Source organism: Lepisosteus platostomus, chromosome 2, assembly GCF_059453375.1.
Source record: "Lepisosteus platostomus isolate fLepPlt1 chromosome 2, fLepPlt1.hap1, whole genome shotgun sequence".
Classification (NCBI taxonomy): domain Eukaryota; kingdom Metazoa; phylum Chordata; class Actinopteri; order Semionotiformes; family Lepisosteidae; genus Lepisosteus; species Lepisosteus platostomus.
This window is the reverse complement of record NC_142612.1, coordinates 12,475,152-12,495,202: the sequence shown is the minus strand read 5'-3', so window position 1 is coordinate 12,495,202 and position 20,051 is coordinate 12,475,152. Positions and strand designations below refer to the sequence as shown.

Genomic DNA, 20,051 nt, shown 5'->3' with positions numbered 1-20,051 from the left:
TGGCTTTCGTTGGAGCTGACGCGTGGAAATGCGTGCAGCTCTGCCCTGCGCACCTAAGACATGCTTGAAAGTCAAAATCAAGGGTCAGAGTTATTTTCTAATGCTGCATGTAGTTGAATAAGCTGTAGGCTGAGGTACCAAGCAGAACAGAGACACGTCAGCTCTGCCAGTGGAATTGGCATTGCTGTTCATGAATTGTTTCCAAGATATCAAGGTCAGAGGCTTGTAGAGCTCGGAGTGTTTTGTAATCTACGTAGGTCTTTTTGATTATCCCCTCCATAACACTGCGATTGGTTTTGGGCTGTCTTAGCATTTTCATGCTTTGTCCAAATCTGTTAGTTTTTAGGGTTTTTTAGTGTTCCTGATTGAATTAAAATATTTTTAATATATATATATTTAATATATTTTCCAGAGATACACTTTACTATTGATCATGCAGGTCATTTATTAACATTTTATTTAAATTCTAGATCTTGTCCTTTCACATGTGCTTGATCTTTTAATAATATGCCTAGTATTTGTATGGGTTCTAATGTACTGTACGCCATCAAAGACATATGCTGTATAATTAAGCACGTAACCTTAATAACCTGTAAACAATATTTACCTTATTGGGGAAAAGCACCAGTGAAAATAATTTACTCATTTATTACTTTAAGTTATGAGGGTTTTAATGCAAGTGTTTTTAGCAGGTACAACAGGTGCACAGCCAGCAAAATTGGACGAGTGCTCCAGCCTAATGATTTATACAGTGTACTGTACACATGCATTTAATAGGTTAGCTACCAACAGGATCAGTTAACTTCTGTTAAACAGGCTAGATGGACTGAATGGCCACCACACACAGTTCTTACAGCCCGGCTTGTAACAGTGTTGATTAAAATTCTCACAATATGGCTTGGAAGAGTGCTGGCAGCTGTCCTGGTGGACTGGGTGGGAGGTGGTGTGCTTGGCTCTGTCGGTGTAGTTAGTGTGTTAAAGGCTCCTGCCAAATGCATGTCATGCAGATAAGCTGACTCAGTGGGACTCAATTTCTAACGGATTGGAGAAGAGCATTAAAGATCAAGTTGAAGGGAGAACTGCTTGGGGGAAAAAATGACAGTCAACCTTTATTTCATGTTGTTTTCCCTCTACAATCGATCTTAATCATAACCACTGTAATTGAAATTGACTACAGGTCAATTGAACGACTACAACTACAATTGAATTGAAGCCGCAAGGGGATTTGTTAAATACTGACCCATAAATCCTACCTCCCTCAAGACAACGTTCTTTCCACCATATGCCCACAATCCAGATGGAGCCTGACTTGTCTTGTCTCTTACGGGTCAGGTGAGGATGCTGACCTGTGCAGCGAGCTGCTTCAGGAGTCCCTTGATGCCCTCCGGGCTCTGCCAGAGGCCTCTCTGTTTGATGAGGGAACAGTGTCGTCTGTGTGGCTGGAAGTGGTGGAGAGGGCAACCAAATTCCTGAGGTGGGTGGCTGAGCCGAACGTGATGGACCGGTTTTCATCTTTGACGACTTGTCGAGCTGTCATTTGTGTTCTAAAAGATGCATAACATGTTTATTACGAAAAGGGCTTTAAGATTCTTTTGGGGGAAAAAAACAATAGATCTAAAACCTGATCTCACTAGGACTTGTTCAGCGTTATAGTGGTGCTTGGTTTTGCAAGCGGCCACAGTCTGTTAACTGTCATCAGTTTAGAGACTGTCGTCAGTATAGGGACTGTAACTGTTAATGTAATCAGTATAGAGAGTCAACAGCATGACAGCATTTACCCAGGTCATTAGTGCAAGGTGAGTAAAGAAATGACTGACTATGCAGCTATAGAATTTGGAGACTTGCAACTTGCTGCATGTCTTGTTGCATGTTACAATGCATGTCTTTTTTTTTTAATTCTTTGCCTGGTTTAAGCAGCGATGTCCACGGAAGTCCAAGCGCCAAAGGTCCAGGGAACATTCCGCTGCAGGATCAGCACTTAGCTCTGGCAATCCTGCTGGAGCTGGCAGTGCAGAGGGGCACCCTGAGGTGAGGAGGGCATACGGGCTGGCGGCTTCTTTACGAATGACAGCAGTGGCGACGTCACCCTGACCCCTGTCTAGAAAGGAACCGAGGAGAATTTCCACTGCTGGGAGGTGTAACCACTAAAGTGCAAAGCTGTAGTTCTAGATCTAAAACGCTTACAGTTCAGGTTATTTTTTAAAGTCTATTATAAAGTGTCTCCGCTGGGACTAGTGTCTTGTATTACACAGTATAGTGCGCTTTACAAACCACCTTTCACACTCTGAAAAAATAAAACTTTTTGAGTGCATTATAGCAGCCATTCTGCGCCACGGGACCTTATAGTAGCCTACGTATGGAAATCAACAGTTTAATATCCCCATCTCTTCAAATATATATCGTAGTGTAAGAACGCTCAGTTTGCCTCACTATGCCGATCCAAACTCCCTTCCCTCCGTTTTGCAGTCAGCTGTTGTCTGCTGTATTGTTGCTACTGCGTCTGTGGGACAGTGGCACCAGGGAGACGGACAATGAGCGATCGGCTCAGGGCACCAGTGCCCCTCTCCTGCCCCTGCTTCAGCGATTTCAGAACATACACTGCAGCAAAGACCTGCCCAGCACCGAGGAGGAGATGGAGGTGAGTGAAACTCATTGGGAATTATACTTCTTTTAATGTAGAAAACGTAGCCTTGACCCTAGGTGGTTTTTGCACTGGGGTTTGGACTAGCACCTAAAGGCTACTTTAGGTCTAATCTTATCATCCATCCTATCTTTAGTCATAGTCTTAAACCTAATCCTGTTCACAAAATATTAAATACCACATTTAAAAAACATTTGAGTTTTTAGCTGAGAATGTTTCTTCATTTCTTTCAGATTTTGACTGCACCACTGAGCCCCAATGAAAGCTTTCTGCGCTACCTGACTCTGCCGCAGGACAATGACCTTGCTATTGACCTCCGGCAGACAGCGGTGGTGATAATGGCCCACCTGGATCGTCTGGCGGGCCCCTGTAGCCCCCCACAGTGCAGCTCTCCAACCTCCCACAAGGTACAGTACCACCACTGAAGTGCACCCTTTACCTTCTTGAAAGATAAGAGAAGGGTAATCAGATTAATCTGTCCTTTTCTGCATTGGTTCTCGGTAGGTTTATTTCCCTTATTACTATACCTGTATTGTGTGAGTCTGTTTTTAGTAGCACCTGTGTCTGTTATTTAAGTAAAAGAAGCAGAAGAAACAAAAAACTGTGTCTTGTAATATGACAATAGGCGTCTACCACCAAAGTGATGAAAAACAGTAGATGACTAATTTAAAGGTACTCGCCCCATCATACCTACAAAGTGCTATGGGACCTGTATTCTTTAACCTAGGGAGTGATTTACTAGTTTCAACAGTTACCACACTGACCAAGTGTAAATATCTAAGGGTTTAAATATCTAAAACATCTGTGATGTTTTCTAGTTCGAAATAAGTCCTCTCCAAGTTTCCTTTAACTACGTGAGCTAAGCCATGGACTTAATATGGATATAGTCCAGGACAATATTGACCCACCCTTTAAACTTTGCTAGATAATCACAGTGGATATTGTTCCATTATGAAGCCGTACTGTAGGCTCCAGATGAAGATTGCCTCTGATTCTCCAGATCACAGTTGTCCTCAAGGTGTACCTGGTGCGTGCTGTAGAAAAGAGCGATGTCACAGTGTGGTTCAGTGAAGTCATGTTTATTTAATGGATTGGCCCTTTTGGAGTGCACGGTGAAACCATGCTTTCGGTATAACAATTTTGTATTTTTCTTCTGTAATACAAATTGAGCCCTGGCCAAACTTGTGTTACATGTCAAGACAAACAGAACATGTATTTTACCACAGTGGAAAATTGCACACATGATGCAGGAATACTTTTAGGCACCAACCAGATGTGTATTCTAATTTCCAGCTTTCCGTGTACAATGCAAGTGAAACTGGCAACAGGCAGCTAGAGTCAATCTAGCAGTCTAATGGTTTTTATTTTTCCGATTTCCTAACGGAAAGAAATTAAACTGTGTTACTTTGATATAATGGAGCACTTTTGGGTGAATGTGACTTTAAGCCCCAGACTGCTCCATCTCACTAATCAACTGATGAGTTCAGTTTGTGGATGTAGCCACACCCAGAACACCTGTCGATTGCACTTGTCTGCACTCCATTTTATAAATGGTTGTTCTGAAAGTGCAGGCTTGGTTACGTTTTATTAGAGCAAAACCAGTGATAACATGATGGATATCTCCACCTGTCTGAGGAAGTGAATTCCAGTGTTCAAATGTTACCTCTCATTTGGTGCAAGTGGCATTTATAAACTAGAAACGATGAAAACTGTTTAAGATGTGGGATCTTAGGCTTTCATAAGAACTGAATAAAAAAATCGGTCCTCTGTTATTAAAGTAGCACGCAGCACATTTTCAGTGTCAGGGACATGATTTTTTTCTGAGTAATATCCGTAGAGCTGTGCTATCTTCAGCTCTCTGTTTTTCTCTCCTTGTCTCTGTACTTTAGGACCTTGGAATTCTACAGGTACTCCAAACGCATTCCTTGTGCATGAATGTTCTTTTTTTTTACCCTCGTTTGCAAAAAATAAAGTCCTGTTGCTCTTGTGTTTTTGATTTGCTCGGATGCTGTCATTCTGCTTCAGAAAAAAAAATTTAATCAAGAGCTTTGCTGGATGAGGATGATGTGCTCTAAGAGATTTGAATTAGTTACCATATTGAATACTGTGCTTCCATTCTATTTAGCTTTTTTAAAAGCCTTTGCTCCGAGATTTGTATTGCTGCAATAATGAAAGCAAAATTGGCAGATGATCGTTTTTTATTTATTTTCAATTAATTTAACTTACTGTCTTTATACAGTGAAAAAAATTAGAGGTCCATCGGTAATGTTTTCCATGACAAATATGCATAACTTGTAAAAGCACAGAGGAACTGTAGATCAAAATCTTTGCATTTCCACAGTATATTTATAGAATTAGCGGACAAATCAATGGACCGAAGTTTTGTGGTGTTCAGGCAGTGGATGATAATGCATTTTAATTTGGTGCTTGCGTGTGTGGAGCTGTGAGAGACCCTGCTGAGTCAAAGGGCCCTTGGTATTTGCAATACTTTGAGATGGGGCAATGTATAGACATAAAACATAAGAACTGTGCCATTATGTAAACGGATATTAAGCAAATGTGTTCGGATATCGAGTAAGTGTATTCACTTCAATCACTGTTGTGTTCTTATACATTATCCAGAGGGGTATTTAATGGGCTGTGAGTGCTGTGCTTTTGATTGTTGATCATGATGGTCTGTTTTCACAGTTCGGTGCATCATTCCAAATTAAGGTCTGCTTAGCATAGTTGCAGGAGCGTCCTGTGGCCCTGCAGTCATTGATGCAGTTGTTCGGCTTCTTCAGGGCACTCTGCAGGAGGTGATTGGCTGGGGGATGCTGGGCTGGAAAGCCCACGCGAATGTGAGCGGTCCAGTGCAGTGCAAGAATCTGGCTAACCTTGGAGTCATTCAGATTGTGTGCTCAGAGAAGGGCTTCCTGATCCTGTCAAGGAATGGAGGAGTCTACACCCAGAATTATAAGAGCACCACCCTGGTAAGCTCCCCCCCCCCTGCCCCGTCGACACAGGCTTGTGTACTTTTGTGTCCTTCTCTGAAGAGAAGTCCAGGCCCCGTGGCTGATCTGAGGCTGCACGGTTCCTGATAATTCCGCGGGTGTGTTATTCCAGGCTCCCGTGCTGGTGCAGGGCCTGGCCTCCAGGAAGATTTTGAAGATTGCGGCCCATCCCGATGGGCAGCACTACCTGGCGCTGTCGGCCAATGGGGAGGTTTTCTCTTGGGGCTGCGGGGACGGAGGCCGCCTGGGGCATGGGGACACCACGTATGTATTTACCACACCGTCTGCGGGGATATGAGGGATGTAATTGATTTTCTGTGCTGTCCTTGGGTAGACTACGGCACTTTAAACGATAAAACACGCAGGAATAGAAACACGTAGCTGCTGGAAATTTACAGCTAGTGTTAAGGGTTGTGGTAATGTTAAGGATTTTGTTTCCACCAAGTTAACAAAAATTGATATTTGTTGTTTTAGCTTTTGGAATGTTTGTTGTAGAGATGCTTATTGAGTTTCAGCCAATGTGTTGCACTACAATTTACCTAAGAATTTCTTACAACACAGTGAGCAAGCTCATTGTAAATATTCTCCACAATGTCTATCGGCGGTTATCTGAAGATGTATTTATAAAGATCTTTTCTATTTTTGCTATTTGTTTGTTTTTGGTACCTGGTCACTGCGTGAAAAGGGGCTTTCTAGTTTGTGTCTACTTACATGTCAGATATGTGAAGTGGTTGGCCCCTTGTCCGCAGGTACCTGGAAGAGCCAGCGATGATCTCTGCCTTCACGGGGAAGCAGTCTGGGAAACACGTTGTGCACGTCGCCTGTGGGAGCACGTATAGCGCCGCCATTACTGCAGACGGGGAGCTGTACACCTGGGGCAGAGGAAACTATGGCCGACTTGGACACGGTACCTGGTGCTCTTTATACGGTTTAGTTTATTGGAATAGGTTACGTGACAAAGTCATCTTTTGTATCTAAACAAATTCACTTCAGGATTCTTCTGTTCTGAAGGCACCAGATGAAAGGAGCCTCATCAGCTCTGCTAAGTTCATACTTTGTCACTATAATGGGTGTTTGTTTGCGTACAAGTACAGGTATGAAGATTAACTATGTGAGCCGATGATCTTGTACCCCTCTCTTACCAGCAAGGTACTGTAAACATGCTTAAAATGGCAAGGTGGATGGTAGAGGAGCAAGTAAATAAAATAAAACTGCTGTCATTCATTGTTTTTTTTGCACAGGATCCAGTGAAGATCAGACCACTCCCATGCTTGTCACTGGGCTCAAGGGTCTGAAGGTCATTGATGTGGCCTGTGGAAGTGGGGATGCTCAGACACTGGCAGTTACGGAGAACGGTGAGTGAGGGGCAGATTCCTTTGGATGAGAAATCATGAGCCAGCAGCCCACTAAATCCTTCCTGTCACTTTAGAACCTTTCTTTAGAAGGGAAAAGGCAAAGCCAAAACCTAAGGAGAACTGGGTTTCTTCTTTAAGAGTTGTTGTTGGACCAGTAGGTGGTGCTCTTCTTCTCTCTAGTTCACCTTTTACGAAATTCATGCCTGTTTGGTGACTGTGGATGTTGTGTTGGAGGAGATGCCATTCTTTGGATAAAACTCGGATCCAGGCTGCATGGTCTTCAAAGATCTAATGGCACTGTTTGAAAGTTTAGGGATGTAAACCTTGGTGTCCTGGCTAAATTAAACTCGGCTTCAACAGTCTGGCCTCCTTTAATTTCTCTTATTAATTCAGCTGGTCAAACATTTGCTCTTTTCTTTGCCCGATAGAGCATAATGGATGTTGCGCATCACCCAGGTGTGTGCTGCACTCTTATATGTGAGGAGCTCCTTTGGGTTGAGGTTACGCCATGACGTTTTACAGCACCTTACCTGCAATTTCGCGTTTTTCGAGAAGGTGCCTTCTGTGTTTTTTTTTTTTCTGGACGTTCACGTGGTGCGCGTTCGTCTGGCCTCCTGCAGGTCAGGTGTGGTCCTGGGGTGACGGGGACTATGGGAAGCTGGGAAGGGGGGGGAGCGACGGCTGCAAGACCCCCAAGCTGGTGGAGAAGCTGCAGGACCTGGACATCGTGAAGGTGTGCTGCGGAAGCCAGTTCTCCGTGGCTCTGACGAAGGATGGCCAGGTGTACACGTGGGGCAAGGGGGACAACCAGCGCCTTGGCCACGGCACAGACGAGCATGTCCGGTACCCCAAGCTGCTGGACAGTTTACAAGGTGCACTCTCTCGGCCAGTATACGGCTCCTCTCTTTGAATTGATCTTTATCAGTCAGTGCGTAATTCGCTTTGGTGTAGAGGCATACCACCCTGACAGCTCCCCCTGTCAGGAAATAGTGTAAAAGTGTCACACCCTTCAGTATGTGTGAAAAGTGGTTGATGCTTCTACTGGGTGTGAGTGCGATGTGTGATGTGGGTAGCAGATTAGGTAAGGTCCTTGGAAAGTCGTAAGAAAATCAGTGTTTCTGCACGGTCAGGAATAATACTACGCTTTCTTGCTCAAAGTCGTTTTTCCTTTCAAATAGGCAAAAAAGTGGTCGACATTGCAGTTGGTTCTACGCATTGCTTAGCCCTCACTGACGAAGGGGAAGTGCATAGCTGGGGCAGCAACGACAAGTTCCAGCATTTCGACACGCTGTTCTCCAACAAAAAACAGCCTAAAGCTCTGCCCGGTCTCAATTCCAAACATATTGTGGGAATTTCCTGTGGCCCTGGTCAGGTATGTTTACCAAGCTGAATGCAGTCTTTAGAGTACTATACTGTATGTTGTATGTTAAAAGGCTCTGAAATGAAAGAGAAAGAAAACTGGCTCTTATAATTGAAGCATGTTGCTCAGAAAACAAGAATACTTAAAGCTTTAGATCAACAGGGTGCTTAGTTTATTCTATGGGAGACATTTACAGTTGCAGGAAAAAGTTTGTGAACCCTTTGGAATTACCTGGATTTCTGCATTAATTACTCATAAAAATGTGGTCTGATATTCAACCAAGTCACAATAGTAGACAAACACAATCTGCTTAAACTGATAACAGAAACAATTGTACTTCTTGTCAGTACTGAACACAAAGCTGGAAAAGGCTACAAAAGCATTTCCAAAGTCCTGGGTGTTCATCAATCCACAGTAAGACAAATTGTCTACAAATGGAGGAAATTCAGTGCTGTTGCTACTTTCTCTAGAAGTTGGGCGTCCTGCATAGATCACAGCAATAGTGTAGTGTGCAAGCTGAAGGAGTTGAAAAAGAACTATAGGGTAACAGCAAAGGACCTGCAGAAGTCTCTTGAACTTGCCAAAGTCTCTATTCATGTGCCCACTATAAGGAAAACGCTGAACAAGAATGTTGTTAATGGAAGGACACCATGGAGGAAACCACTGCTCTCCAAAAGAAAAACATTGCTGCACGTCTCAAGTTTGCAAAAGACCACCTGGATGTTCCACAGCACTTCTGAGACAATGTTCTGTGGATGGATAAGACAAAAGTTGAACTCTTTGGCAGAAACGCGCAATGTTATGTTTGGAGGAAAAAAAAGCACTGCACGCCAACACCAAAACCTCATCCCACCCGTGAAGCATGGTGGAGGGCGCATCGTGGTTTGGGGGTGCTTTGCTGCCTCAGGGCCTGGACAGCTTGCTTTCATAGAGGGAACAAGAAATTTTACAGGAGAATGTCAGGGTAGCAGTCTGTCACCTGAAGCTTAATAGAAATTGGGTGATACAACAAGACAATGACCCGAAACACAGTAGTAAATCAACAACAGAATGGCTTAAAGAGAATTACATTTGTGTTCTGGAATGGCCAAGTCAGAGTCCAGACCTCAACCCAATTGAGATGCTGTGGCATGACCTGAAGAGAGCTGTTCACGCAAAGAATCCCAGAAATATCAATGAACTGAAACAGTTTTGTAAGGAGGAATGGTCTAGAATTCTTCCTAACAATTGTGCAAATCTCATCAGCAGCTACAGGAAAGTTTGGTGGAGGTTATTGCTGCTAAAGGAGGTTCTACCAGTTACTAAGTACAAGGGTTCACATACTTTTTTCAGCCTGGGCTGTGAATGTTTAAACGGTGTGTTCAGTATTGATAAGAAGAAGTACAATTGTTGTGTGTTTCTTGTTTAAGCAGACTGTGTCTACTGTTGTGACTTAATTGAAGATCAGACCACATTTATATGAGTAATAAATGCAGTTATTCAGGTAAATCCAAAGGGTTCATAAACATTTTCTTGCAACTGTATTTATGGCATGCCTACATACCCAGGAGTATATGCAATCTGTTTTTTATTCTCACACTGATCTAGCTGACCTAACTGATCTTGAATCATTTGGAAAAACAATCATCAGTTGGCTTGAATTAGTTGCTGGTTGAGAAATACATGGTAAACTTGCAGCAGTCTGGCTCTCAAGCGCTGGAGTTCCTCACCTCTGCCTAGAGAGAGAACTCCATATTTATGAGCTGCCCCCTGTTTTCTTGGCTTTGGTGTTCAGTATCCATATCCTTCCATTTACTATTGTCTTGGACTGGTTTGATAGATTACTGAAAAGGGCATTTTATAGATTTTTTTTTTAGATGCGTTGTAATAAAAATAACTCAATATAAAAAGAATTTATTTTATGCTCGGCAACCATTCCCTGCAGTGGAAAACCTTGTAAATTTTGTTTAATGTCTAATGGATCACTGCTTGGCCTTACTGGTGGACTGAAGAAAGTACCTGTACCCAAAGGAATTGATGCTGTGACAATCATGACTCTAGCTCTGATGTTTGCCTGTTGATCACAATCACCGTTTAAAGCAGCAGAGGATTTACTGTACAAATGTGGAGGTCTGAATCGCGCGTTAAGTGCTGCGTGTCATTTTTAACCTGGCAGCTCGTGGGGTTCAGAGCGCTCTCGAAAACAAAGGTCTGAGAGGACGGTGGTTTGGTTGCCGTTGCAGAGTTTTGCCTGGTCTTCGTGTTCGGAGTGGTCCATCGGCCTGCGGGTGCCGTTTGTGGTGGACGTGTGCCCCATGACCTTTGAGCAGCTGGACCTGCTGCTGCGGCAAGTGAGCGAGGGAATGGACGGCAGCTCCGACTGGCCCCCTCCGCAGGAGAAGGAGTGTATGGTGGTGGCCACGCTCAACCTGCTGAGGCTTCAGGTACCGCGCAAGTGAGCTGCAGCTGGGGGCTCAGTGAATATCCCAGTTCCTTTTTGCATCTTACATTACGCATTGCATGTAGGGCACCTAAAATTTATTTTTTATATTAAATGAATGGGGTGTCCTAAAGTGCGAAGTCTTGACGCTCTAAGATCAAGCATCCGATTGCTATTGGCTACACCAGCTACTTGGGATAAAGTTAGTTCAGCGGTTAAATTGCTCCCTTGTTGCCCTGTTGTTCTGTTGCAGCTTCACGCGGCCATCAGTAACCAGGTAGACCCTGAAGTCCTGGGCCTGGGCTTAGGCAGTGTGCTCCTGAACAGCCTGAAGCAGACGGTGGTGACCCTGGCCAGCAACGCCGGGGTCCTCAACACGGTGCAGTCCGCAGCCCAAGCGGTTCTCCAGAGCGGCTGGTCGGTGCTGCTGCCCACGGCGGAGGAAAGAGCAAGGGCTCTGTCTGCGCTTTTGCCCAACGCAGGTCAGGGTCCTCTCGTCGCACCTGCTGGGGCTGAGCCTGTGCGGGGTCTTTCCTTCGTGTTACCCCGGCAACTTTCCATGCAGGAGAAAGGAATTTTGGTTTTCCTCTTATTCATAGGATAATGCTCTCTCTGAAGACTAACGGTGACAGTCGAGTGTGTTTTCTGACATTCAACAGGTGTTCTCACTTGGGTTTGACAAAAGCTTGCACAAAGCCTTGTCTAACTGGTTAAAGTCACTGGCATTTGCTCTTGGCATAAGGCACGGCTTTTCTGGAATGTATTTTTCAGTGTTGGGAAATGAGACGAGTGTGAGCCCTGGTCGTCGTTTCATGATCGATCTCCTCGTGAGCAGCCTCATGGCGGACGGAGGCCTGGAGTCGGCACTGAGTGCTGCTATTACTGCTGAAATACAGGTTGTTTATTTTAATACTAGGTGGTCCTTCTACTTCTTGAAATAAATTATTATTCAGTGATTTAAAATGAAGGCAATTTGCTATTATTTCTGTTGCATTTGTGTTCAGTTGCGTTTCAAATGCGTAATTTCCTCCATGGTTCTTGTGTCTTGAAATAAAGTGGCTGCTGTTTTCTGTTTGGCAAATAAGTAATGCCTTCAGTGAATGGCATCTTGGGCTACAAGATATTTTTAAATTTCTTTTCTGTATAGATGTTAAATCTGTATAGATAAATTCCGTACATGATAATGTAAGTAGCTGGGCTTACTCGGGGTCTGTAGTGCGAATGGTTTGGATTTGTGATTCTCCTTTTTTGGGAGAAGGAAAATTTTAAATGCAATAGTGAAACATAGAGGAATTCAAAGCAATAAATGTACTGATGTGTTGGGAACTTTTCTTAGGACATTGAGGCTAAGAAGGAGGCCCAGAAGGAAAAGGAAATAGACGAACAGGAAGCTAACGCATCGACACTGCACCGCAGCAGGACTCCCCTGGACAAGGACCTCATTAACACAGGGATCTACGAGTCGGCTGGGAAGCAGAGCCTGCCTCTGGTGCAACTTGTTCAGCAGTTACTTAGGTAAGGCCCAGACCCAGGTCTTTGCTTGAACGATCGTTATTTCAGCCATCGTTTCTTGGGTATTGTTTTATTTGAACCTTTTTGGCCATATCCCAAAAATATCCCAGAATTATAATGCTACGACTTAGTCCCTGATATGTCTCCATTTTCATGGCAGTTTTAAAACTGAGACACGACTGGGGTTTCCTCTGTTTGTAGGAATATAGCCTCCCAGACGATAGCCAGGCTGAAGGACGTAGCTCGGCGGATTTCTAATTGTCTGGATGCGGAACACTTCAGCAAGGAGAGGTCGGCTTCCCTGGACCTGCTGCTGCGCTTTCAGAGGCTGCTGGTCAGCAAACTGTACCTTGGGGTGAACGGACCAGAGGGTGTTGGTGGATACAGTGAGTATTAGTAAAGCAGTCCGTCTCATCTTTAAGAAACATGAGATGGCATGGCCAAACAAATTCACCCTGTCTTCTATATCAAATAATCAAATACGCAATGATTAGGGTTCTGGACTCGCACCTGGAGGGTTGTGGGTTCAAATCCCAGGTGAGACACTGCCACTCTAACCTTGAGCAAGGAACTTGACCTGAATTGTTCCAATCAAATACCAAGCTGTAGAAATGAGTGTAAATCTAAGTCGCTTTGGATAAAAGTGCCAGTCAAATAAATGCGTAGTTTGTAGATATTTTAGAAATGAGTGAAAATCTCGTGAAAAGAAATAATGAAATGGATAATTTTCTAGATTCTCTTCTGCCTGATAGTATCGCAGATGTTTCTTTTGTTTTTCTCAAATATTGTTTGTGGTATTGGATATTCATCCACATTTTAAGACATGCCAAGCATCTCTAAATAGGCATATGTAGATATGTTTGCAGGTGTCCCTTTTGGAATGAATGTATCGGCACCCTGATGGAGAAAGTCATTTGTTTTTCTTTTTGGACATATTACTTGTTTAGTTATGCCACCTATGTTAAATGCATAGCAGTCAGTCCATCTCTTCTGCTTCCAGGCCCGGAGCTTTTGGGAGTGGGGTCCTTGTTGAAGAAGTACATTGCACTGCTGTGTACGCACATTGGAGACATCCTTCCTGTTGCCACCAGCATCGCATTCACTGGTTACAGGCCTTTTGCAGAGGTGTCTCGTATCATTGAAGGTGACCTGACAGGTAACTCTTTTTGTTTCTTAACTGCTTGTATGAATTTGTTGATTCCGGTCTGAATATTCAATATTTAAAAGTTATTGCATCAAGAATCTGGACTGTGCAAGATCTTAGACATGGAAATTATGATACTTAGTAGTTAACTAGACATTTACCCACCATGTATGGTATTTTTGTATGGGGATCGCTAGGTTTTTTTCTTGTCTGCATAAACAAAATTATAATTTGTTTGAATGGCTGTATGACTTTTGGGTATTGTCTGTTCCAGGTGTGTTGCTGCCTGAGTTGGTCGTGTCTATAGTTCTCTTACTGACCATGGATGCAGGTTTAATGCAAGAGACTGGGTCCATTCCTTTGTTGGCTGGATTACTGGAACATCTGGATCGATTCAATCACCTGGCGCCAGGGAGGGAGAGAGATGATAATGAAGACCTGGCCTGGCCTGGGATAATGGGTAAACCTGGGTCCTAGCTTTGTGGAATTCAGTAGCTGAAATTAAATTGCATTTAGTAACACAGCAGCCTGTTTTAATTGCCATTTCTTTAAGACTTTAATATTTGAGCAAGGAAGACAGTACTGTCTTGATAACAATTGATCATCAAAGCCTGCTTCAAGATACATGTGACAAATGTCTTAAGTTTAATTTGCAGTGCTGTCTAATTTTGCTTCATAATCTGGAAGATATAAGGCAATTTACTCTTTTAAAAATATAAAAGAGGTAACAGAAAAGTTGGTAAAATTAGCATTTGTTTCCAGTTTACTTATTGTATACACTGACCTTTTATAGTGATGAGCACTCAGGTGCTTGTGAGATTCATAACCGGAAGGAGGATCCCAGGTCATTTCTCATCAGTCCACCTTTATGATGTGTTAATTGTAGCTTGACTTTTTATAGTACATTAGGGTCAAAAACAGAACAAGTAAAGATTAATATTATGCTGAAAATTAGTAAAAGGCTTGAAGAAGGCTCTACAGGTGAAATGCATTTCTTCTTTCTGCTTTTCAAAATGGAATTAACTGGTTGTATTTACTGCTCATTTAACTGCAGATAAGCAAATGGCTTACCAAAATTAAGGCAGAAGAATACTTTTAATGTGTAATGCCAACCAAAAATTAAATTGTTTTTTGAAATTGGAGGGGTGTCTTTTTCTGTTCACTTAAGATGTGATATTCTGCTGTTGAAGGTTCATTCTTCACAGGACAGAGTTCTAGGAACAATGAGGAAGTGTCTCTCATTCGCAAAGCTGACCTGGAGAACCACAACAAAGATGGAGGCTTCTGGACTGTGATTGATGGGAAGGTTTATGACATCAAGGATTTCCAGGCTCAGTCCCTGACAGGAAACAGCATTCTTGGTACCAATTTGAATCTTTATAATTTACAGTTTTTAACATCAGCTGATAAGTACCTTCTTCTGCAGCTAAATTGAGTTCACCGAAGTGCTAAAACTAGCCAAATCTGAAAGTAATTTTACATTTTTTGGTCAGCATTTTTTAAAAATTTGTTGCTAAACAGCCCTGGGGAAATTCTTGTTTAACAATATTATTTACACTTCAGCCCAGTTTGCAGGAGAGGACCCTGTTGTTGCTTTAGAAGCTGCCCTGCAGTTTGAAGACACCAGGGAATCCATGCAGGCCTTCTGCGTTGGCCAGTACATAGAGGTCGGTATGATCTTGTTTCCCAGATTGACATGTCTTACCTTGTGCCAGTATTACTGTTACTGAATTGTACCTCGCTGACAAATTAACCACAGCTCTAAACATCTGTTTAGTGATCCTTATGTTAAATAATATGGGTTTAACATAAGAATATCACATTCCTTTAATTTGTTTGCCTGTTTTTTTGGGGGGCTGTGAAGTGCATCTTCACTTACCAGGCCTACATTGTCTCCCCTGTCCTCAGCCTAACCAGGAGACAGTGACTACCCCTGACCTTGGCAGTCTTTCGTCCCCTCTGATGGACACAGAGAGAAACCTGGGGCTTCTGCTAGGCTTGCATGCCTCCTATCTGGTCATGAGCACACCGCTTTCCCCAATGGAGATTGAATGTGCTAGTAAGTTTGCCACATCCATAAAACTGCTCTGTAACCACTACACACTGCTGTGGCACATAGTCCAAATATATATTCCCTAATGTCCTGTCAGTTGAATCAGTTCCTGTCTGTTGGGTCCCCTGTCTGCTGATCCACCTACATAGTGCAAGGATTATACACCTAAGGCTTTAGAGAATAAAGTTCAGATTGTGGACTAATGTATCAGGCCTTCAGAACAATTTCATCAGACCCTACAAATAAACTAGGCTAATTTTATTTCACTGGATCAGTTCACCTTAAATATCAGTAAGAGCCAGACTCAAAGTTTTCTACAAAAAAATAGAAGTTTGGTAATGACCATGATATTCAAACATTTTTGCCTAATTATTTTGCATTTCTTTTCGCAGAATGGCTTCAGTCCTCCATTTTCTCTGGAGGACTGCAGACCAGCCAGATCCACTACAACTACAATGAGGAGAAAGATGAAGATCACTGCAGTTCCCCTGGGACCACCACCCCAGACAAGTCCAAACTGTATTCCCGGAGGCTCACACTCAGTGACCATTCCCAGCCCTTCTTACAAGCCATTGCGGACAACAACATCCAGGACCACACTGTGAAGGTACTGCTTGGCTCAGAGAGGAGCAGTGCAGGTTTTGGCAGCATTAAATTGAAATGCAGCATCGAATTCTGATGATTTTTGCAGTTGATCCTTTTAATGAAAATATTTCAGAACTGCGTCTTGCATTGCTGGAAGGTGTGATGTGGGGCTTCCACATAAAATTGTAAAAAGCGTGTAATCGCTGTTTGTCTTTGTAATAGTGCTTGGTATTCTGAAGGACTCCAGTGCGCTTCACATATAGCTGCAGTCCACTCACCACTAAAGTGTAGCTCCCACTTTGGCGACATACAGTAGCCACTGTGAGCCAGCAACATCTCGTAGGGAAGTGAAAAATTGCATTTGTCTAGACCAGTTAATTTAAGAGCTAAATTTACTGAGGCAACATTGTGTGAGCCCGATGGAAATTTAGTCAGGATACTAGAGTAATGCCCCTTAACAATTTGATAAGCTTGATGTGACCCATCAGGCTACAAAGCGATAACGCTTGTGAGCTCCTTACAAAGTGAGTATATTTTAGTGAACTTCACAGATGGCTGTCCACAAGTAATGCATAAATCTTGAAATGTTTGATGAACGTTGTGAGGTCTGGGGATAAGTAAATAGACAGTTGTGTTTCAGTGCTTTAATACACTTTCAATTTTTCTCATTTCTAGGACTTTTTATGCCAAATTGAGCGTTGCTGCAAGCAGTACCACCTCATCACACCCATCATCTTCCCTCCAGAGCACCCCGTGGAAGAAGTAGGCCGCCTGCTTCTGTGCTGTCTTCTCAAACACCAAGACTTGGGTAAACTGGATTAGTTCGCCACTTTGTGAGAACTAGCGCACATGCTGGAGAAAGTAAACGTTTCTTTCTACAGGCTGTAAACGCAAGCAAAATTATGCGAATTCACTTAAAAACAATGTGCTAAATAATGACTTTGTAGAAAGCACTCGGATTGTTTGCCGTCCTGACACCAGGACTTATTAAATCCTTCGTGCTATATTTCTTGGCTTTGTGAAATATTTTTTGCCTTCTTACAGTCTTCAGATACCAGTGAGCTTTTTTTACTTTTTGTATTTATTTCAGTCTTTTCTGTAGTCAGGTTTTCAATGTTTGTTTTTTTTAGGGATCTGTTCCTGCGTGCTTACATGTTTAAATGCTGTCATCTGCAGTAAGATTCATTGTTTTGCATACTGCCTTTCCTCCAGGTCATGTTGCTCTTTCCCTTGTGAATCAAAGTGCCTTGGGTGTCGATCAGGGCAAACAGCGATCACTTCCTAAATCGGTGACTGATGTCTGTCGCATGGTGTACCAGGCTAAGTGCTCATTGATAAAAGTAAGCACGGCTGAGTCTTTGTTTTTCTTCAATGACTGGTGTTTTTTCGGAAATGCTTGTTAAGGAAATTTATAATAAACAGAAAATCAAAAGAGACTTATGTCAATAAAAAAAAAACATTTTATCAGCCTTTGACATTGCTGTGTGTCCAATTTTTTGACTACCTAATTTAATTACATCTTTAACCTTATAAAAGCTGACCATGTATATCTTTCCTTTTTATTTGGAATTTTGTTTTATTATTCCCATTCTAAGAAATCAGTATCTGTAACTAAAGGAAGGACTGATATTAGTAGGACAGGATCTGACAATGTTTTGCAAATGACAAAAAGTTAGATTGCTATGTGTTACACAAACTTGATTTCTATCTACACCTAGAAATGACCTGATTACTGCCAAGTCGGCTGGTTATTTGTATTAAGGTGGCCTGTGTGGTGTGTTACCTGTTCTCCATTTTGCTTTGCAGACTCACCAGGAGCAGGGACGCTCCTATAAAGAGGTGTGCGCTCCAGTCATAGAGCGCCTTCGCTTCCTGTTCAACGAGCTGCGTCCAGCTGTCAGCAATGACCTGTCTATCATGTCCAAGCTGAAGCTACTGAGCTCCCAGCCTCGATGGAAGAGAATCGTACAGAAGCTTATTCGTGATTGCCGGAAAAAGAAAGGTAGCCTCACAGGAGCTTTTCATTGTCTATTGGCAAATGCTTTGACCTTAGACTTTAAGGAGTTGTTTTGGAGGTAGAAGTTCTTCTGTTTATATAAAATGGAGGGAGAAAATGGTAATCTATATGTAATGATATTCCTTTGAAACATACAAAACCATAAAGTTGTCTGTCCTGCTTGTTTTTCACATACACGGAACTAGCATAGAGCAACGTGCTGTATCTTATGCCTAATGTATTGCAAAATAGAAAATATACCTTACATTATTGTCCCAGTTGGGGAAACTTGCTTTGCAGACCGGTAACAGACAACACATTACACATGACTGTATTTACTGTACAAATAAGATACCTATATGTATGATGAGAAACATCATAAAATATTTAAAATATACAGTCAGTTGTCCAAATTGAGCAGGTTAATTGTGGTGGGAATAAAAGGTGACGTAATCCTTTTGGACTTGAATCTAGGCAGTCTAAATCAACCCACCATTGTGCAAGGGGTGGTCCTGACAGACCAATATAAGACCGTAATTTTACTCTATTGACTGTAAATTTAGCTTTTTAGAGCGTAATGTCAAATTAAAATACATCATATAGAATATGCATTGAGGGCTCTTTGTAATGAATAGAATCAGACGTGACATTTTTTGTAGTTCACAGCAGTAGAGTTTGTACGTGAATGGGGTGCGGTGTTTTGTCATAAGCAGTGTTGTGAAGATGATGCCAAGGTTATGTGAAGGAGAAATGAAACACCCCTGCAAAATTAAATGCAGTTATTGTTTGTAATATTACAATTTGAGATTAACTGATGATAAATTGGATTTAAGATTATCTGATTTTTGTCCCCTGCAGTTCCTAAGAAGTCTGAGTCTGCTGATGTAGAAGAGTCTAAAATGGAAAATGAAGAGACCAATTCAGAAGACCCCCGTGTGGGCCCCATCAGTCCAGCCCCTGTTGATAAGAAGCCACTGCCCGTGAAATCACCCAAGGTGAACCTTAAAGGACATCAAAATGTCACTAACTCAGTACATCCGATTTCCAGTTAGCCCCAGTACCGAAGTAAATGAGCTGAGTAGAAATAGGGAAATAGGGCCCCTTGCTTCCAGATACTCCTGTTGTAGGCTTTCAATTAGCACCAATTTACTTCTCGAATTAGGCCAAGGTAAAAAATGATTGAACTGAGGCTAATATAAATGTGTGTTTTTAACACCTAATTTTACAAATATATATATATATTAATTCCCTGTGTTTATTAAGCTTGGATGTTTATTTTGGTGATGGGAGTAGAAAATGATTTAGGCACTAAGTGCATTGAATTTTACACAACATTCCAAAATGGGGAGTAGTAGCTCCTAAGCAAAATATAAGAAATTGGAAATGAACAGATTTTTTTCTTGACCTTTTTAGCAGGACAAGTGGCAGCCTCTGTTGAGCACAGTGACCAGCGTCCAGAGGTACAAGTGGCTTAAACACACCGTTAAGGGGGTCTTTCCTCAGTCCGCCCTCATGGCCACCATTGTGGAATTTGCGCTGAAAGAGGAGCCCTTGGATGTAGAGAAAATGAGGAAGTGTCTCTTAAAACAGGTGAGGAAAGAAAATAGGATTTCGGACTGTTGCGACCTCCTGCTGATACGTTTTTAAGAGCCATGTGTTAAAGTCTGCTGCCTCCGTTAAACCCCAGGTCCTGTTTTTTTCCTCTCTTGCGCACAGCTGGAACGGGCAGAGGTGCGGCTGGAGGGAATCGACACGATGCTGAAGCTGGCATCGAAGAGCTTCCTGCTCCCATCGGTGCAGTATGCCATGCTGTGTGGCTGGCAGAGGCTCATTCCCGAAGGGACCAATATAGGGCACGTATTTGTTTGATTTGTCCAGTTTCACACCAGTCCTTCGGAAAAGAAACATCTATGTCCTTGGGATTGTCTAAAAAAATGCAACCAGTTCTGTAGGATTTTCACATTTCAGTTTGAGCTGTCTCATACTTACAGCT

General features: G+C 42.6%; 1 protein-coding gene across 12 annotated transcripts in view; it reads left to right on the top strand.

Moving 5' to 3' along the window:
• Positions 1 to 20,051, top strand: part of herc2 (HECT and RLD domain containing E3 ubiquitin protein ligase 2) — an 80,385-nt gene that overhangs the window by 15,735 nt on the left and 44,599 nt on the right. For 7 of the 12 annotated variants that reach the window (XM_088598386.1, XM_088598369.1, XM_088598379.1 and 4 more), the window contains exons 7-34: positions 1,333 to 1,474; positions 1,918 to 2,028; positions 2,467 to 2,638; positions 2,875 to 3,048; positions 4,531 to 4,548; positions 5,425 to 5,613; positions 5,747 to 5,898; positions 6,384 to 6,541; positions 6,876 to 6,989; positions 7,610 to 7,861; positions 8,168 to 8,361; positions 10,572 to 10,772; positions 11,022 to 11,250; positions 11,540 to 11,664; positions 12,105 to 12,283; positions 12,482 to 12,666; positions 13,281 to 13,436; positions 13,699 to 13,884; positions 14,615 to 14,785; positions 14,988 to 15,091; positions 15,333 to 15,483; positions 15,870 to 16,084; positions 16,738 to 16,870; positions 17,275 to 17,402; positions 17,869 to 18,064; positions 18,917 to 19,053; positions 19,472 to 19,648; positions 19,775 to 19,911. In XM_088598386.1, coding sequence (XP_088454512.1) covers positions 1,333 to 1,474; positions 1,918 to 2,028; positions 2,467 to 2,638; positions 2,875 to 3,048; positions 4,531 to 4,548; positions 5,425 to 5,613; positions 5,747 to 5,898; positions 6,384 to 6,541; positions 6,876 to 6,989; positions 7,610 to 7,861; positions 8,168 to 8,361; positions 10,572 to 10,772; positions 11,022 to 11,250; positions 11,540 to 11,664; positions 12,105 to 12,283; positions 12,482 to 12,666; positions 13,281 to 13,436; positions 13,699 to 13,884; positions 14,615 to 14,785; positions 14,988 to 15,091; positions 15,333 to 15,483; positions 15,870 to 16,084; positions 16,738 to 16,870; positions 17,275 to 17,402; positions 17,869 to 18,064; positions 18,917 to 19,053; positions 19,472 to 19,648; positions 19,775 to 19,911 — 4,486 coding nt within the window. The remainder of the gene's footprint in view (positions 1 to 1,332; positions 1,475 to 1,917; positions 2,029 to 2,466; positions 2,639 to 2,874; positions 3,049 to 4,530; positions 4,549 to 5,424; positions 5,614 to 5,746; positions 5,899 to 6,383; positions 6,542 to 6,875; positions 6,990 to 7,609; positions 7,862 to 8,167; positions 8,362 to 10,571; positions 10,773 to 11,021; positions 11,251 to 11,539; positions 11,665 to 12,104; positions 12,284 to 12,481; positions 12,667 to 13,280; positions 13,437 to 13,698; positions 13,885 to 14,614; positions 14,786 to 14,987; positions 15,092 to 15,332; positions 15,484 to 15,869; positions 16,085 to 16,737; positions 16,871 to 17,274; positions 17,403 to 17,868; positions 18,065 to 18,916; positions 19,054 to 19,471; positions 19,649 to 19,774; positions 19,912 to 20,051) is intronic. The other 5 variants (XM_088598442.1, XM_088598404.1, XM_088598462.1 and 2 more) reach the window with 2 other exon arrangements.